Source organism: Protopterus annectens, chromosome 2.part2 (genome assembly GCF_019279795.1).
Source record: "Protopterus annectens isolate FY-2018-M chromosome 2.part2, PAN1.0, whole genome shotgun sequence".
NCBI classification, from domain to species: Eukaryota; Metazoa; Chordata; order Ceratodontiformes; family Protopteridae; genus Protopterus; species Protopterus annectens.
The window spans coordinates 60,374,385-60,394,927 of NC_056730.1; the positions used below are offsets into that span (position 1 = coordinate 60,374,385).

At 38.2% G+C, this 20,543-nt stretch overlaps 1 protein-coding gene across 1 annotated transcript in view; it reads right to left on the minus strand.

Moving 5' to 3' along the window:
* Positions 1-20,543, minus strand: part of LOC122795920 (microtubule-associated serine/threonine-protein kinase 4-like) — an 809,687-nt gene that overhangs the window by 4,690 nt on the left and 784,454 nt on the right. Inside the window, exons 24-25 of the mRNA XM_044064403.1 lie at positions 16,527-16,666; positions 11,313-11,491 (exon numbers count right to left, since the gene is read on the minus strand). Of these exons, the coding sequence (XP_043920338.1) occupies positions 11,313-11,491; positions 16,527-16,666 (319 nt within the window). The remainder of the gene's footprint in view (positions 1-11,312; positions 11,492-16,526; positions 16,667-20,543) is intronic.

The following is a 20,543-nucleotide window of genomic DNA, read 5'->3' on the forward strand; positions in this document are numbered from 1 at the left end:
CGCTTTTTATTTTACACTTACTAAACAGCAGAAGTGCTGCTTAGTGAGTGTAAAGTAGTAGCTCAACTGATCTCTCTCACACACTCATACATGCATACACTTTCACACACAAACACACACACACATTTTATTATTTTATTTTATTTTACACTCACTAAATAGCAAAAGCACTGCTTAGAGAGTGTAAAATAATGGCAGCCATTCTGTTTTTCTCAGTCCGAGTTCTACAGTGGCTTTTTAAGCTGCTGTGAAGTGGCAAACTCGTTTTTCACAGGGCATTACTTGTACATTAATACCCTGCTGGAGAACACTCATTCTCCAATCAGGGTACTGATATACAGTAAGCTCATTCTCCAATCAGGGTACTGATGTACAGTAAGCTCATTCTCCAGTCAGGGTACTGATGTACAGTAAGCTCATTCTCCAGTCAGGGTACTGATGTACAGTAAGCTCATTCTCCAATCAGGGTACTGATGTACAGTAAGCTCATTCTCCAATCAGGGTACTGATGTACAGTAAGCTCATTCTCCAATCAGGGTAGTGATGTACAGTAAGCTCATTCTCCAATCAGGGTACTGATGTACAGTAAGCTCATTCTCCAATCAGGGTACTGATGTACAGTAAGCTCATTCTCCAATCAGGGTACTGATGTACAGTAAGCTCATTCTCCAATCATGGTACTGATGTACAGTAAGCTCATTCTCCAATCAGGGTAGTGATGTACAGTAAGCTCATTCTCTAACACAGTTAATAACCAACTGAATTCAGCCTCAATGATACAAATGTTCTTATTGCTTGTTCATTCTAAAGAAGTTCTGAGTCTAGAATTTAAACTCAAGTTTGAAGGAGTTCATTCAGTTTTTGACAGTCTTGACTTTCTGCAGTGCATTTAAGCAAAGTAAACTGCACTCTTTTCCCATCAAGATGCTGACTCAGACAAAAAAAGTCTGCTTTGTAAAGTGGCACACCTGTCTCACATTCAGCACAGTGAAGCCACCTTGTTAAAGTAAAACGCACTTGCTTTGGCTGACACTGATCCCTACATAGCACAATGCCAAGGATTCAGAAGGCTTCACTGTTCATCCTGACCTAAGCTGAGGGTCTCTGACAGATGCAGGTGCACACAGAGGACAGGACAGTACAGTGGCAGAAAGAAGGAATCCCGTTTCAGCTGTGCCATCACTCATCTATCCATCTTTCCTTTCATTTTTTACTGGCATGAATGAACTCCTACAACTTGCCTTTGCAACATTTTCTGATAATGAAAGGATCCACTAGTCTTTCTTGGAAGAGGTTAGCTATTTAGCTATCTGCCATAATTTCAGATCTTCACAGCATGCCCAGTAATAAGATTACTTTTTCAGTGAAATCTCTTCACTTCCCCAGGTTTATTTTTACCTTTGATTCAAAAGGCAGTTTTCTTAGAGAGATGATAAGCCCTTGGATCAACTAGAGTTACCAACAAAATGAAGTCCATAATAGAGGAGGGGTATCCTTCTTTTCTGCAGGTCTTTCCCAGCTCACATATGTAGACCAGAAAGTTATTGAAAGGAGAAAATGGTAACCATAAAGAGGCATCAATCATTCATACGGGATGGGTCACCAGTGGACAAAGGACAGACATGACACCTGCAAATGGAGCAGAATTTGAAAATCTGCAGTTCTGATACAGCTTATCCAACTAGCCAACTTTGTTTGTAGACTGTCTTAACCTACAAACTATACCTTTAGTGAAAGGATAATTCAGATGCAATATTCTGGGGTGGAAGGTGATCCTCTATTACCCCTTCTACCATAACTACATCAGACATATCAGGCCTGACTTATCAGAGTCCACTCTTCCTTTTTGAAACTACAGCTATGTTATGCTTTTAAGCAAAAGCAGAACTCAAGATGCAGACATAGGTTCATAGGTTCATAGGTTCATACTAGGCTATCTGCCCTAGGGCATTTATAAGCCTAGCCAGAGTGTGTGTGGCTTTCACCACCCCTTAGGATGAGAATACTATACCCATTAGTTTGCTGTGCCTCTGTCCAGCAGTGATACAGAGATGATTCCCGGGGTAAACCTACGATCTCCCATCCACTCGTCAAGATTTCTCTTGAACAGAGTCAGTGAGGGGCTCTGCCTCACATGGACTGGGATTCTGTTCCATAGTGTAGGGAGTCTCTGGGTGATGAATCTGTCCCTCCAGCCCGCCCCATTTATATCCGTGTTGAGGTTTAAGTCTCTTGCTCTCGTGGCTCTGGAGGATTTGGATTTTTGAGGTGGAGCATGTCCATTAATTCAGGGGTGGACAAGGCCCTGTCTGCGAGGCACAGATCGCCTCTGAGCAGACAGTATGCGACTGAATAGAGGAGGAGTTTCTTCAGTCGGGCATCGTGATGACATATGTTTGAGCCCCTTTATCCTTTGGTGAGGAACTTTTGGGGTCTTTCCAACTGCTGCAGGTGTCGGGTAAGGTACATTCAATGGGGCGTTGTACTCAATCATTGGTCTGATAAGTGAAGAGTACAGGGGTACAATGACCTCTCCTGATCTGGATGTGAATCCCTTCATGATCAGGTGGGCAATGTAGAAGGTCTTCCTAACCACTTTGGCAATGTGAGTGTCAAAAGAGAGGTTGCTGTCAACTTGGGTCCCCAGGACCCTGATAACTTCTTCCGTGTTTAATGGATTACCACCTATGTGGTAATTAGGGGTTACCTTGTTTTTCCCAAAGGGTATGACTATACATTTTTTGGCATTTAGCTTAAGGCCATGGCTCTGGCACCAGTTATCCATTTCTATGAGACCTTTCTGGAGGATGTCTGTGTCTGATGGAGTGTCAATTATGGTGCCCAGTTTGCAGTCATCTGCAAATTTTGTCAGCCACAATCCCCTATGTTTGCCTGCACTTCAGAAAAATAAATGCCGAACAAGAGGGGGCCCAGGACTGAGCCCTGTGGGACACCGGCAGTGACTGGCTTAGAGTCTGACATGGCACCAGCAACTCTAACCCTGTGTGTTCTGTCCTTGAGCCAGTTTGCAACCCATCTTGTGACATATGGGTTTACATCTAAGCTGGTGAGCTTTTCTATGATGCCCGAGTGGGGTATTGTGTCGAATGCTTTTGCTAGGTCAAGGTAGGCTGTGTGAACTGCCTTACCCTCATCAATGGCCTTAGTGACTGTTTCAAAAAGTCGAGCAAGTTCAAGAGGCAGGATCTGCCCTTGATAAAGCCAAATTGGGTAGGATCCAGTGTCTGTAGGTCCCCAATGTCTTTATTTATGAGTTCCATTATGATCCTCTCCATAGCTTTGCAGACAAGGCTCGTCAAGCTTATGGGGTGGTAATTTCCAGGGTCCGTAGAAGCACCGCCTTTGTGGAGTGGGACCACAGTTGCCGTACGCCATTCTTTGGGTACGTATCCTGTAGTAAGGCTAAGATTAAACAGCAGCCTTATGTGTGGGTTTAGTTCCTCATAGAGTTCATGTAGCACACAGCTGGGGACACCGTCCGGTCCCATTGATGCTGTGTTTTTTGCTTTAGAGAGAGCAGCTCTCACCTGGGCATCTGAGATGTTTGGGAGGCTAGACTCTGGTGGGATAGATATTTCTCCTTTGGGGGGGGGAGGGAGGGGAGAAATTTGCACTGAACCTGTCTGCCAGTATGTTGGCAATGTCTGTGGGTTCAGTGATTTTTTTATCATTTTGGACTAATTCTGAGCATATCTGGGAGTTTCCACCCAGGTTTCTAACATAGCTAAAGAAGGCTTTATGATTGTCTTTTGTGTCATTAGCGATTTTTCTCTCAAAGTTGGCCTTGGATGATTTTATGAGTGATCGTAGTTTTTTGCTAGTATTGATCAGAGATGCCTTCCCATTTAGGGATTTTGCTCTGTCATGTAGTAGCTTTCTCCTCTTGTTGTAGAGTTTGTTTATGGCTGGAGTCCACCAGACCGGGCGCCTGCCTTTGGTGGAAAAGGTCTTGATTTTATTAGGGATTGCTTGATCCATACATTCCTGGAGGTGCTCGTAGAAGGCATTTGTAAGGGTTTCAGCAGCGTGGGTTCTGCATACAGTGCCTTCTGAACGTATGCAGATCAGTGCAAATGGCAATCATACATGCACCACTTTAATACATGGATCGAAAAATACTTGCAAGGTATCCTACAGACCGAAGCCTCTGAATCATTTAGCTGAAGCTATACTATCTTTAGTGGCGTGAGACTTGATAGACCCAGAATGTGGTCTGTTGACTGGACTACAGAAATGGAAAATGCAGTTTCTTGGCTAAGCAAATGTATTCCTTTTAGAACTCTTCTTGTAGCCTCTACCTTTGGCAAAAACAAATCACCCTTCATTTGAGTTTTAGTCAGGCTGCATAACAAAGATTTTCGTACATTCTCCTTTATCAGTGCTTTCCATGGATTATGTTTTGTCAAGGGAAAACTGAGGTAAGTGAATGAACTATTTGTGACAGAAATGAAAGGTACTTAACATAATGACAGGCCTGTTCACTGCAATAACCTTTAGAACTGAGTGCAACAAGATCCAGTTAGCTTAGCACATGTCCAGTGTAAAATTCCTTCATTTACTTATAATGCACCACTCTCTGTCCCTCTTCTGCGGATCTAGAGTGCCAATCAATAGTGCATCACAAAAAGTAACGGCAAACACAAACACCTTGGTTAGGAAAGGAGGGAGTTAGTTGATGTGAACAGACCAAAGACCTTGATAATCTAGCCTTATGGCAGGTACATAATTTGTGACTGCTGTGGTCCAGTTCATCAATTTCAGTAAACTTTTGGATATGGGTATTATCTCAGCCTGCTAGATGATATAATGAAAGGATCACTGTTATCACTGTGGCCCCAAAGGAGGGCCTACACCTTGACATTATTTCCAGCATACAGTGCCTTCTGAACGTATGCAGATCAGTGCAAATGGCAATCATACATGCACCACTTTAATACATGGATCGAAAAATACTTGCAAGGTAGCCACTGCTATAAAGGAATAAGCTGCAGGCATCACTGTCTTTTTTACATATTTTAAGTAACAGAACTTGGTGCAGTCTGAAAGCTAGCTAGACAGCACAACTGTTAGTTTTATACCCAACATGTTAGTAGCATGAGACACAAAAGCATCTTTATGAACTGATTTTAATTTTTCCAAATAAAATCTGATTGGCCTACGTACATTCAGATAAGGCAGAGCATATTTCCACCCCCATCCAAACAGGCACAGAAAGAATACAGATAGGTTAATGGGCTGATATAAAGTAATTTCACTGGTGTCACTTAGCATAAGAGAAGTGTCTTTGCACAAAACTAGTGTCTTCTTATGAAGAAGAAATATATTAAGACAATGCACAATATTGGAAGTGCCGTAAACCTTCTTGTTAATGCTATGGTTACAAGAAAGTGCTTCTTCCACGACAAAAACTGCAGAGGAAGTGCATCAGCTGGAGTAATGGCGGTTTCAATATGATGAGCAAATCAAAATACATACAAAAAGAGAATAAAAGAAAAGCAGAACTATATAATGCTGGCAATAGTAATCAGACATTAGGACGTGCATAAAGCAAATGTAAAAGGATATAAACAAGACCAATTACAGGATAAGTATAACTGAAATATTATAAATCACAAGCCATAGCAAAATAAGACCAATAACCCTTACAATTCAAGGGCCACACTATGTACGTATGGTTACATTCCTACACGTACGTAAATTTTGTGACGGTTTTGACTACTTAGAGAAATCCATTGGCATATGCGGCCAATCACTTGAAGGAAACCATTTCTCTAGCCATGTAGAGGCACCTGCAATGCTATTTAAAAATAAAAGCAGTAATGGAATCACTATCTAAATGGTATGTCTGAAGTTTATTTAAAATTAAAAAGACAAACATGTTGGGGAAGTGAGCAATAACATTTTTTCTCAGGTTAAAGATTAGCTTAATGCACTGATCACAGACAAATCTACACTACAATAAATGCTTTTTTAAGTAGGTATTATAAGCTTTACTGCAATATAGGGAGACAGACCTGCCAAGTGCCACAGATATTGATGACATTAGGTTGAAGCTTTTGTTTACTATGAACTACTTGTAAACGACACTGCTAAAGGAAGTAAGCTAGGTGGCACACAGCCTAGTGTGTTATCAACAGATGGACAGTGTTTTAAATGACAATACTCCAACCTAGTACCTTATCGATAAGGAAGGACTATATCAAAGAATGGAGAAAGATCAGTATAAAATCCTGAGTGGTCATTTTATGCCTCATTAGCACACGTCCTCTCCAGGATAGAGAGGTCTATTTATTCCCATCCAGGTAGCCTTATCTGTGCATTTGTCTCCCTGGAAGGAGAGAGTTGGGCATTTGGTAGTGGGCCAGATGTCAGTCCTGTAGTAGTCCCCTCCACTTTGTAAGCATTGGGCAGCTTGCAAAGCCAGCAGCATTTACCTGTTTGGAGAGGGACACATACTCCCACACATGCCACTCTCTGCCTGACTCAGAGGTGCTCAAAACAATGGATCAGGACAAACCTGTCATGATTTTTCTATGACTTATCACCTAACCACACTGGGTGACTAAAATGGTAGGATGAGTTACCTCTCTCTCCACATGATGGGTGAGCTAGCTTTGGCTACTCAAGTCCCTTGTCCAATCCCTAGAGTAGCCCTGCCAACAGTCATAATCAGGATTTCAACCCTCCAGGATATGATGTTAACAAATTCCAAGATATTTTGGAGGGGTTGGAGTTTCTGATAAGTATGCGATAACATTTAACAACTTAGTTGCTGAAACCTTTTTACATTAGATAGTTGGGTATTATAATCTAGTGCAAAGATTTAAAAGCTGTTTCATAAACATGACTGACTTGCATAATCTTCATTTCAAAAACAATTTCAAAAGAAAAAAAGAGAAAAATATATCTCTAGCATTGCGTATAAGTGTAGTAAAAAGCTAGGCATTGAGGACAAACAGGAATTAATTGAGTATAGACTTTTAAGGTAATCCTTGATTTGGAACATAGGAAAGAAAGTGCTTTAGACCATAAGGACATCTAGTGCAAGTCCCCTTTGGTGTAAGTCACTTCTCTCACGTATTTAACAACATTTTATTTCAATCAGTGTCATTAGGAATGGCGAAGCCTTTTGGTCATTTAGGTTTTGACACTTTGTTAAAGCTGATAAAAACACTTTTGCTGTTCCCCACAAAGTACTGATCGTGAACTCAAAGTACGGTTGAAAAAGTACATGGTGCATGAATGGTATTCCTCTTTATAATGGAGCACCATGAAGCCCTGTCCCATAAAACAATGTCTCCTGAAACACTTTAAAGGGGAGAGTTTTAAATGAACCTGGACTATTGGAAGAAGTGTCTGAAGAAGGACTGATTGTACACAGCAAGTCTCCAATAAGCAATTGAGATTTATTTTATGTGCAGTTCATGCAGGTAACTTTCCTCATATAAAGTAATTCAGGCTACATGAAAATAAGATGAGTTCCGCCAGTCAAAGACTCAGCTGATTGCATATAGTGCCACCAAAAGTGATAAACTGTCTCACTGAAGTATGTGGCTTGCCATTCCATTGCTCGATTCTCCTCTGCCTTATTACTTCCCTCTGTAGCTGGCTGGTTATCCTGCAGGAAGCAGAGCCCCTCTTGCTATAGCATAGCATGAATGATATTGACATTTAAAATCCTGGCATCCATGATGGCAATTATACCTACAGATAAAAAGGATACATTTCTAGGTAACTAGAAAGCACAGTCGCAGGGCAACAGCTTGCACGATCACCTAATAACTACTTGGGTGTGAACAGCTTCTTGCTGAGTCAAATACAAAGCAAATAAATGTCTACATTCCATGGCTGATGTGGGCAAACATTTGTTAACCTTGTGAAGAACAGCAGGGATCAGAAAGTTGCAGGTAATGTGATTAATGTAAATGCTAGCAGCTGTTCTAGCAAAATTTACATAAGGGCAGCATGGTGGCTCATTTATGAGCTCTCTGCCTCAAAGTTCCAAGGTCCGTGGTTCAATTTTGACTGCAGGCCAGTGGATGTGTGGCATCTGTATTTTCTTTCCCTGTCTGAATGAATTTTCTCTGAATAGTCTGTTTTTCTCCCATCTTCCAAAAATGTATTGCTTGACTGATTAGCCCCAAATGTCCTTATAAATTCATCAGACCTTGCCCTAGTGGCCAAGTCATGGCTCAAAAAACTCTACAGATCACTCAATTTACTTAGTCAGCAAATGTTTAAATAAAAATAATGTACATTTGGAAGCAAGCAAGTATCTGCCACTCAATCTGGCATTTGAAGGTCCCAGTCTACGACATAAAAAAAAAATAAAAGCTGCTCAGTACCCAGCATCCCTGTGATGGCTGCCACTGTACCATCTAGAATGTGCAGTTCAGCCTACTTTTTTTATCAGATAACAAGATACTCCTGTCTTTTGGGAACTCTGTATAAACATGTCCTGCCATGGCAGCAGATAATATGGAGGCAGGCTATGTGGACATAAGACATTTACTTCTGCTCTCTTGGAGACCTGAATAAAGTACAGATGAAGTAACCAAATTTACTTAAGGACATCTTTTAATAGCAGTAGCTTTGGCAGAATGATACTGATGGAGGGGAGGCCTGAGTACAACAAAAGTAAAAATTTCTCTGCTCCTCTGGATATCAGTAAAAGTAACAGTCTGCATCATCTTACAGCCAAAGTATTATGATACAGATCTTTTGAGAGAAACTGTAGAATGTTTAACTGTCCTGCATGTAGGCCTTCTGTGATGATCTGGCCATAGAAAAGCATTTCTGGATCTAGGTTGTCAGCAACATTTTTCTCAGTAGTGCCATTAAAGATGCCAGTAAACACTATACACTACAGCACTCAGCATTTGGGCTAAGACATGCACATGGACCTTTTAATCCATCAGTGCAAATCACAACATGGTTACAAAACAAAAGCAGAAGGGAGATGTTAATAAATTACTGATAACTAGTTCTATCTGCAGTTTCTGCACTTATGTGATGAGAGAATTATATCAAAGTTAAAGTATGGAGAATTAAATTGGCAAGGTCCCCCTGATGGGCAACAATCAATCACCAGTTTGGTATCTGGTAACCCACGGTTAACCTTGAGGCTACTTTCCTCAAAAAGTCTGAATGCAGTAAAAGTTACTGAATCCCTAACATCATCATGTCCTCCAATAAATATTCTGGCAAACGTGCCTCAGACTTAAAAAGAATGCCTCCAAAACAGACTGCAGTCTAATAAAGGTCTGGCTCTCCAAATCAAAAAGGAAAGACAAGGAACACCTGAATTAGTTTTTCCTTAGAAGAATACTGGGCATTAAATAATTATGTATTTATTGATCAGCTTGTTTGTTTATCTGGATCACTATCAGTCATGAATATAGTCACAAGGGCATTGGTAAATAACACATATGTGGACAATTTAGAGTAGTCAATCAACCAGTTTGTTTCTGTAAGGAGGGAGAAAACTGGAATGCCTGGAGAAAATCCATGCAGATATGGGAAGAACATACCAAACCTCACAGAGACATTAAGAAGTCAGAACAGAACCCTGGACTTTTGATCTTCTCTGATTCTGATGATTAGACCAATCAATCTATTTTCCTCCAAAAACGTTTGAATAGTTTTTTTTAATTTTCTGAAATTTTGGGCAAGTTAAATCAGTGGTATAGCTCAGAGCTAGTCACTGTGGTATGAACTAAATTATTAAACAAAGGCTTTGTACTTGTCAATCAGAGGTACTTTTCTGAGGAGGTAATAGGAAATGGATTCTGCTTCTTTACAACATATTGTATTAAAATATGAAAAATATTTAGTATTTCTATCTTCATCAAAAAATGCCTCATTAGCTTATGGGTATAATAAGGGAAAGAGAGGACAGACCTTTCCTTTTTTCAGCAGAACGTCTGGTCTCTAAAGTAATTAAATGTCTGGATAGGCTGTGGGGTGTCCTCACATGATATATACAAATCTGCCACCAGGATACCGTCTGCTGGCTAAACACTGCAAATGCTGAAAGAGAATACATGACGGAAATGTTCGGTTTCACTTTAAATAAACAACCTTATGGATTGTAACTTGTATGTCACCCTTTGTGTCTCCTGCTTCACTGACTTAAAAGTATCATTGTTGTTATTAACTGTTTGTTGAGAAAAGCCTGTTCAAATGAAATTCAAGTTGCCTTGCAATTTGTAAAAGTGTGTGATACATACCTCTCAACCTCTTAGTGCCAGAAATCTGAACAAAGCCCGATAAAATGTGTTTTTAGGGGGGGGGGGCAAGCCTCAACAATAGGGACATATATTAAATATTGGTCTTATAAACTTAGAAACTTGCTAGAGTAACAGGTTTTGTTTTAACATACATTTTCTGAAGGATTTGAAGTCTGAAACTCAAATTTATGTCATTATTTAGTGATTTCAATCCTCAGATCATCCCAGTGATTAGCCAAAAAAACACAAATTTTATGAGGAACAGACCAAGAAATGAGCCAAACACCTGGACAGTTAAAAGGCATGGTGTGATATAACTGAACCATCTAACAAAGCCTGAAACATTTAATGATTACAGAATGTGAAAGAATATTATCACAATATACCGGATTTCTGTGCTTTTTAACATGCAGCATATATGACAGACTCTCTTGTTTACAACAAATGAAACATAAATTCTTAAATACCTATTGCCTTGTAGTCATAAATACTTAAGCAAAAACTAAAAGAGAGAAAAAAAAAGGGCAGGCAACTATAAAACATTTATCTTAATGATGGTCTGTACAATACTATGCCAAATAATGTTTCACTTGGGCAAGTATAACATTTCATGTTAATGCTCCTTGACACTGCTAGGTACTTTTAGCGCAATCTCAACTTCACATTTGATATTACAGGAAGCAGAAAGCAAACTGCTTAACACGGTGTTGCACATTGCAAATCAAAAATCATTCCTTTTTTGCACATAACTGATCTCAATCAATTTTTTTTATATAATTACAAAGAAAAAAATGAACTACAGAACTCTTACCTTAAAAGAAAAGCCATAATATCCCACAGTGATATGAGTAAAGACAATTACATTTCAAAAGATCAGCAAATAAATTAAAATGTGTAGTCATTCATAGTACAATGCTAGCACATTAGCACACAAGTGAGCACTTTAAAACACTTCAAGATGCATGTAGTATTAAATTTAAGCACAAGAAATTTGTGAATTCTCCACAATAATAAGTATCTGGCTAAAACTCCAAATTATTAAATGCACAGGGCAAAACTCACCTGACTGGAAATCAGGCGACGATCTGAAGCTAAGTGTTGGAGATCGAGGAGAAAGGCTGTGCGTAGGGGAACCAGGAAGACTTTCACCAGAAGACAAAGATCGGTTCAGAGAGGAGAAACTCCGGCTTGTATGAAGAAGGGGAGAAGGCTGCTTTGCTAATTTTTTGAATATTGATCTTCTCCTACAGGAATATAACAAAGTGCTTATAAACAGATTTGCAGTGTCTATATAATATTTTAGTGTTCCATTACAAGGAATTGTTACTCCCATTTACAAGAAAAGCTATTCAGTTTTAAAATGTGTACAACACTGATGCACATAACTTTTCTGTATTTTAATACAGTGAACAGCCAATGTGGCATCACGTTAAAGTTACTATTTTATGGTAGGTTCCACTAAGGATTAACAAGCAGCATCCATGCTACTACTGGAAGGACACAACCACTTACAGTGCCAGACAGATAGAAAAAAAAAAACACATTTTGTCGCACAAGCCCCACTGAAGGTGGATAAACCCCCTCAGACCTCTTATATATGTATACCAACTCAATGTTTATGCAACTGTGGAAAAAAAAGGAAAACATAAAAAAAAAGAATTGCGGCAGATACTATAATAGAAGAAACACCAGCAGTGATGTCCTTTGACAAACACCAGTTGACAAATTGTGTGCAACCTGTTAAGTTCTGATTGATGAGCTTCTCCTTTATCCATTGGCAACCTGACCATTAGTACATCAACGTGAACTATAAACTTCATAAGGAATTGATCTGCAACCTAATGCCATTGGTAAAGGTACTACTTATTTATTACAAGTGCAGCTACAACGGCACAGAAAATAAGTCACTCAAGCTACAGAAGGCATTCCAACAGTTTATGCACATAAAAACACAGGATGCAATACACCCACTTTTGAAGTATAAAAGTAATAAGCCACATTTTGTTAAAATTTATAACATGAAATAAGTATTTACATTCTGCTTCTAGCATTTACAACTCATTGCGAGTTCCCAGGGCTAAAGCATATGATGAAAAAGAGCAGCACGCCATTTCAGCAATGTAGCAGAACAAGGACACACCAAATATTCTGATATGTCAAAGGTTTTTCCACTACAGGTTGTGAGGTCACCCCTGTTTAAGTAGATTGATATCATGCTCTGGCTCAAAAAAAGTATGCGCTGTCATTATGTACTTAGAGCTCACAGTATACATGTCAGTATGTAATATGTAATTCTGCCGCCATTCTTCACATTTCAAACTTGTTCACCAAGATGAAACAGAAAGACAGGATCCAAAAATCATGAAAAAACCTGAGTGAGAAAACTGAATAAACATCAAAAAGAAGCAATTTCACAAGCATAAATACAAGTTTCTCCCCCAAACAATAATAATGAATCACATAAAAAAATACCATATAACCTAATCTCCTGAGAAAGCCCTACTCATATTCCCCATTGTCCTCACAGTCGGTTACAAATATGGCCTGCTCATGTAGATTGACTTTGCATGTTTATATCTTTGTTCATCTGTGATTCTCATCCCAGGGGATATGCTGAAAGATCGAATCACACCAACAGCTCCTCCAGTGACAGAGTTCAAAAAAGGGTTGGTTTCCTTTATCTCCCAAACTGAAAACCGTGAAATGACTATGATCAGTAGCCTCTAGTAATCACTCTATACTACAAGGACATGTCCGAATTAATTGATTCAAGAGGCTGCTGATTCTTTCAGTAAAATCACACCCAACGCAATAGCAGCAATCCTACCTGGTTTATACAAATCTTTAGTTCTATAACTATTAGCCAGTTGGTTGATATCATAAGAAAAACTCAAAGCTGGATCTACCCATATACCTACATCCTTAAATGAATCTACAGTTTCAATCATGGTGTACTGTATTAAATATTCAGCTTGCAATTTATGTCTCCCAAATCTGATATGCTTTTTTTTTTTTGATGTATTTATCAGCATATTATTCTCCTGGGCCCAAATGGTCAATTTAGTCAAGTGTTTTGCAGACATACCCTATCTGTAACACATGTAATCAATGTGTCTAATTTCAAGTCATCTGCATACAGACTGTAGAACACCTCAGATGAAAAAGATGTGTCTGAAAGATGCATTATAAAACAAGTATGGACCTAGGACAGAGCACTGTGGGACAACGTGACTGTAACCAAGAATTACGCCTGTCCAACTGCTGTATGATACTTGTCATGTCCTATTTGTAAGCCATGCAGCTATTCATCTTATCAAGTGTACATCAATACCTAGTTGTACTAATTTATTGAGCAGTGTTTTGTGTATGACTCTGTCAAATGAGAAAGTTAAATCTATATAAACTATATCACAAAACAATTTTTCATTCAAAGTTGTTATTTTGTTTTTATAGAACATCATGTTACAGGTGGTAATCGATCTAGTTTCAATATATGCATGCTGATATATGGTTTCAAGTCTCAGTCTTTGCAATTCTGACAATAAGGTATCCGATATTACCTTCACCATTATTTGGCACAACATGAAAGTAGAATTAAGGGTCTGTATGACTCTGTTTTTGTCCTATTCCCCTTTCATTTAAAGACAGTTTTAATGAGCGCATGTCTCCAATCTTAAGGAATCTCTCCATATTAATATGACCTACTAAGTAACAGATAAAATGGTACTGTAATTTCTTGAAGTGTTCTCGGGTTATTACTACTAATTCTCTCTCCTCCCTGTATTTTGTTTGGATCCTTTTTGCACAGTTCTATTAAAATATAATCTAATTTGATTGTAGTATCTGAGGTTACCTGGATGTCACTAAGACAATTTATCACCTCTTTTGTGGAGCCAAACTGTTTTGCATGACATTTTGCCAATATATCTGTTAACTATTCTGTTTGAGAATAAATTTTAGAATCTACATGAAGTTTACTGATTAGTATGTTTTTACTCCTTCCACATCTTATGTACCTATAAAATGGTTTCCTATTATGCTCAATATCTTTATATACATTTTCCTCAAAATTTTCTTGATCTTTTCTCACACCATGCTTAATTTGTTTGCTCATTTTGTTATTTCAGTTTTCAAACTTGTAGTTCAACTTTGTTTCCATTTTTTATACTTTTTATCTCTCACTTTAATCAGATACCTTGCTCTAAGGCAAAGAAGATTTGTGAAAGTATTTTTCAGAAAAATGCGCAGTTGCCTGTGCAGTAAAACCAAAACAATAAACAATATTTGAACTGGTACATGGGATGTTTGAAGTTTAGAAGTTGTGGAAAATAATTATGTACATTAACCCAATAAGGACACGGTGTGTGGGGGCGGGGGGGGGGGGGGCTGTAAGATACTGAGGTAAGACTAATTCATGTATTTATTGTGGAGATTTTTCTCATTTAACAAATGACTGTTAGAAAAACCATTAGTCACAATAATCTGTCATGCACTAAGTGTAACAAATAAGGTCATGTCTGATTTCACTATCTTAATAAAAATAATACAGATCCTTCAGTGTGACGTGTGATGATGATGATGATGATGATTATGATAGTGGTACAAACAGCAGCGCTGTATTACAACAGCCAAATACAGTTCTTGATACCGATATTTTAACTACTGTTTTTAAACACATATGGATAGTGTTGAAATGATGATATAAATACAATAACTCAATGTTTTTATTACTCTGGTGAAGAGATGTGCTAGGAAAGGAAAGTGCCTATTAGTCAGAGCTAAATGACATAAAAGTAAGTTAAAAGATATGTCACCTACATATTCAAAAACACATAAAAAGGAAAGGGCTAATTTTAATGTTCTTGCAGTAAGTGTTAATAGTATTAAAATTGATCTGCATAGAATAGTGTATCAAAGGGGTGCCAGCAAGGTTATACAGATCTTGTTTATTACTAAATGTCAAGTAGTTGTGCTTATTACAAAGGAAACAGCTTCAAACATTATGGGGTAGTAATCTGATATGGGCCTTCTAGTCAGAATGTATGTTCTGGGATAGTGCTGTTGGTAAATAATGCAAATATTCATATTTTAGATACGACTGTGGGTGATACAGATGGATTATTAGCACTAGAAATTAAGAAACAAATAAAACCTATTACATTATTAATGGGGTTAGATTATTATTTTAGAATGTACTAATATGTTGTAGCTAGAACACTGATGCTTCAATATGCAAAACCTTTTGTAGTGGTAAACATGGATTTAATGGTGATGGTAGACTAACTGTAATACTAGAAACATGAAAAATTTGACATAAGATCTTAAGCTTTTGATACATAATTTGATTTGGACAATTAATGTTAGGTAAAAACAGGAAGCTTACTTATAAGATGTAATCATTAAAGTGATACACACACAAAAAAATAAAAATACATAGATTTAATATAGTTCTATATATATATATATATATATATATATATATATATATAGAGAGAGAGAGAGAGATGTAGATGTATAGTTTCATACAGTTTAAAGGGAAGGGGGAAGAAAACTGCTGGATTTACAAATCATTTTGTCATATGGACAAATGTTGGTGATAATGAGGAAGTTATTAAAACAGAGTAAGGTTTAAAACATTTAACAGGTTAACATATCTGGTAGACTGCACTATGATAGGCCTGGAAGAACCAGCAAATAAGGAGAAGAGTTAGTGGAATCTGATGTTCAACAATAGAGACATCATCTTGAAAAGGATAGAGAAGGAAACAGAAAATAAATGGATTATCATGTCTGACTAGTACCATCCTGTTCTGCTTGCTGTAATTGTCTACCTTCAGAAAATTCCCAAAAGAAGGATTTTTAGGTAATGGAAATTACTTCAGTAGTGCAAACTAAACGTAGCACTAGTGTGCATTACACCTTTGTTTTATCAAGACAATAGTTTGTGCTCATTGGGTAACTTACAAAAAAAGGTCTTTCAGCTTTTCCTGATTAGGGGTCACCACAGAGGAACTCCGATAAAACTAGTGACTGGCAGTGGATTTTCACGGTGCAGAGTTGCCAGCCTGACGCCCAACCTTCAAAGAAGGCGCACCTACCTGCATGTCTTTAGACATCACTCGACCATGGGGAGGACATGCAGACTCCACACAGAAGGTGCTCCAGCCGAGAATCGAATGGGAGAACCTCTTGTTGTGAGGCGACAATGCTAACCGCTGCACCACCGCGGCACACTGGGCAACTTACAATGATTATAACTGTACTAGATGAAGCAGCCTACCTTTCCTGAGTTTCTTTTTTCTTTGTTTCTTGCTGCGTCTAACCATTCGACTTCTATAGCTGTTTCTCCTGGCAGGGCCTGTTTTGATTGATGTGTTCTCAAATGGAGTTGTGGTAATTGCCACTTTGCTTCCACTCTGAAAAAAGGTACAAGAATGAATTCTAATAGCTGACATAAATAACAGCACACTGGAAAAGAACAGGAAGTTATATATTTGCACCTATAATTGTGTCAGCTACTACTTGGCTAATGTTTACACAATTTAATGGAATAAGTATCTTTAACATTAAACTGAAAAGACAACAAAGCACCACTGCCTTTCTTTTTTCTTTGCTACTTCATGCAATTTTGGAATCCTTGATGGGAATGGCCTTTCACTGCCACTGTTAAGTTTCATAAAACATAGAAAAAGGTAACATAGATGTTTACAGAAAATAAACCAATAAATGTATTAACGGTGAAACAGGATAAAAATAGGAATATATATAACTCATGCAAGTAAAATTAAAATAAAACATCTTGGAACTCATGAGATGATTTTTGCTTTTCATTGTATCTTTTTTTCTGAGCTATTGTAATTCTTCAAAAATCAATGTAAATGCTTCTTAAAGAATGTAATATGTTTTTCACAAAATGACCAAGATGGACTCTGCAATATTTATGCAATCCTGTTTCAGTGCTTTCATTTCCCCTTCCCAGAATCCCTTTCAAGTACCCTTTGTATGAGTCATGCCAGACATATTCTATTAGGATACAATGGCAGCATTATGAGTCACAAGCATCTTACATACAGCCTTCTTTAGTAAGAGTGATTGCGTTATTTCCTGAATTACATCATCTACATTTCTCTCAAGATTTGTTTTAAACTACTCACAGCAGTTATACAACTCCAGCCAAAGAAAACAGCTAAACTGCAGGCTTCTGTACAATTGTCATTTTGTAATTCTATGAACACTGGCACCCCCCCCCCCACACACACACACACACACACACACCCAGTAGAATAAAAACTAGCACTCCAATCCAAGAGATGTTAATCAGCACTTTAAAGAACTGGGTCTGCTACTCACCAGTAGGAAGAGGATTTTTTTTTTAATGTGATAACGTGTTCTAAAGTATTTTACAAGCCCAATTTTTTAAAGAAGGTGCTGTTACCTGTTCTTGAATTTGTGGTATGGGACTTTTTTAAAACTGAAACACAAATGCCTGGATACATTACATTTTCCCACATCTGTTGCATTGCTAAGCCGGAGTTGTTATACTGCTGCAAACTAACCCTTCTTCACAACCATAATCCATAAGCATGACAAATCAATAGTTCTGTATACAAGTCTACCACTACTTTTTATAAAATAGTTGAAGTTACAGAAAATGCTACAAGTGGATCACTATACAAAATTATAAAGTGTGGGAAGGTTTCTGGTATCTAAACAATTCTGAAACCATACAGTAGGGTTGAGTTCAACTTTAGGAGCCATGACAGCCATGCCTTTCACCCTGCCTTAGTTACTCCACTGTGGAAAAAGGAGGAGTTCAGGACCATATGAGAAGGTGTAGAAGGTAATCATCAAACCATGCACAGAAGCAGCAGAAGTAAAATACATGTGTCTAAGCTATGAGTGATTGGTCATAGTCTTGTTTGGAAAAGAGAGCTTTTCCAGGAGCATGAGAAATGAGGAGGTGTTTGTGGTATATGAGCTGTACACTTCACCTACACTAATACCTTGTTACAAAGAGTTGTATCTAAGCTGGTCCACATTTCTTTTAGCAGGCAGGCTGAATAAGCATCATGGAGGCTTAAAGCTCATCCCCTGTGTCTGTACTTGTTGTTGAGTAACTTTCATATGGTACAGCATTGAAGAGCCATGGAGCATGCATGGAAGATGGTGGTGTTCAGGAAAAGAGTATGCCTAACCCAAGCCACACAGGATGAGAGACTCCTTTCTGAAATAATATGAGCTTTGAGTTTAAACAAGCAAAAAAAATATATATTACTTCTGGCAGAGAAGGAATTGAAGTGAAGAAATTATAAGGCAGTGAGGGGGTTTGGGGCACTAAATAATATTGAGGTAATATTAGACGGAAGAAAAATAACTCAGGGTTGAAGTTATTTACAGTGGAGGATCTTTCCTTTAAGGAATATGTGTGGAAGGAAGAAGTATTTAAGACCTGTATGTGAATGAAGAATGTGCTGATGGGCCCTGTGTGGCTGGAGGATGTGCTTAAGGATCCAAATGTAGATGGAGGAGGGTCTGATTATGACATAATATGTGGAAAAAGGATGTGCTTAAGGGCCCATCTGTGGATGGAGGGTGTGTAGATGTAGGATGGGCTTAAAGGCCCTGAGTAGAAGTAGGGTTTGCTTAAAGATGCTATGTGTAAGACAAAGTTGCTTTCCTGCACTAAGTATAAGAAACAATGCCTGCTCAATGGTCAAACATTGAACATGTGCCACAGAAGCATCTGTGGTCAAAGGAAGTACTCAAGGTCAAAGTACTGATACTGGAGGCACTCAAGAACCACATAAGAAAGGATGTGCTTAAGGGTTTCATGCTGAAGAAGCATGTGTTCAGATGCCTCCATAGAAAAGATGTTCAAGAGAAGTGTTGCTATAGTACATCCTTAACAGACAGGAAATAAAACTGCTCAAAGATGAATGGAAGATGTCTGCAAGGGAAATGCATGAAAGGAGGGCTACTTAAGCATCATCCAGTGATAGTGTTGGATTTTGATACTTATGTGTGAAAGGAGGGACAGAACACACACCATGCAAGGGAGAATAGCTGCTCAAGGTCCAAGCATTAAAAGCAGAGGAGGTGCTTAGGATCCACTTGTGAAAGGAGCTTGTCGGCTCAAGGATGCACTGAAGGGACATACATTATATGATACATTTAGACTGCTATGCATGTAAGAATGGAATATTCATGGGACAGACAAGGAAAGTGGAGATAATAGGTTCATAGGTTCATAGACTAGTACTAAGCTACCTGCCCTTGCGAGCCATTTTAAGCCTAGCCAATTATCCCTTGCGAGACTCAAACCCTGCACCTTGTGTTTGTAAGGCAAACACTTTAACCATTAGGCCACCCTCCAGACCCAAAATGTAACCCATTCCCATACCAGAAGTCGAACCCGGGCCATATGGATGAAAACCAGGAATCCTAACTGCTAGAATCTAGGTTTTATGTGAGAAAGATTTCAGAAACCATACATACACGGAAGAAATGTTGCAGTACAGTACACTAAAGGAAATGCTTAGCAAATATGCACTCAAGAATGATGTCATCTCACAGCATTTATGGGATCAGCAGGTGCTTAGGGGCCTATAATACAAAACAAAAAAATGACAGCATATATCTCTAGCACATTTCACCGGAGATCCAGTCCCCATGGGTATAAAACATTCTGAGTAAACAAACTAAATATTAAACAAAAACCTGACTTAAAACATCAGTCTACAGAAGTAATCAAAACTGGAAAAAAACAACTAAACAAAAGTCTCTGACTTCAGATGAGAATAATACACTAAATAATTGTACCAGTCACTTATACAATAAAAATATCACATTTTTATTTTGTTTCCCTCCGGGTGATATTTTTCAGTCCTAAATAAGTAGCCAGGCTTGTCCCTGCACAATGGAACAGTGCTAAACAATAGAACTATCTGGAATGGGCACTGCTTCTGAAAAGAAAGCCCTGCACAGATTACTTATCTAGTTATACAATACAATTATGCTCACTGTTTACACACTTGTTAGGGAAGTAAAACTCCATCTCCAAACATTTACTGCCATAGCTTTCTATAGAATATATATTTGGCATCATTTTGAGCCTTAAAAAATTGAATCATTATGAACATTCCCAAATTAATTATGTAATATACCAATACGACATTCACATTCTTACAGCCCAGCTAGTATATTACCATCACAATCTTAATAACATGGTTAATATCTTATCCTCTACAAATCTGTCAAATAAATTTAATGGAATATACTTTTATTATACTTTCC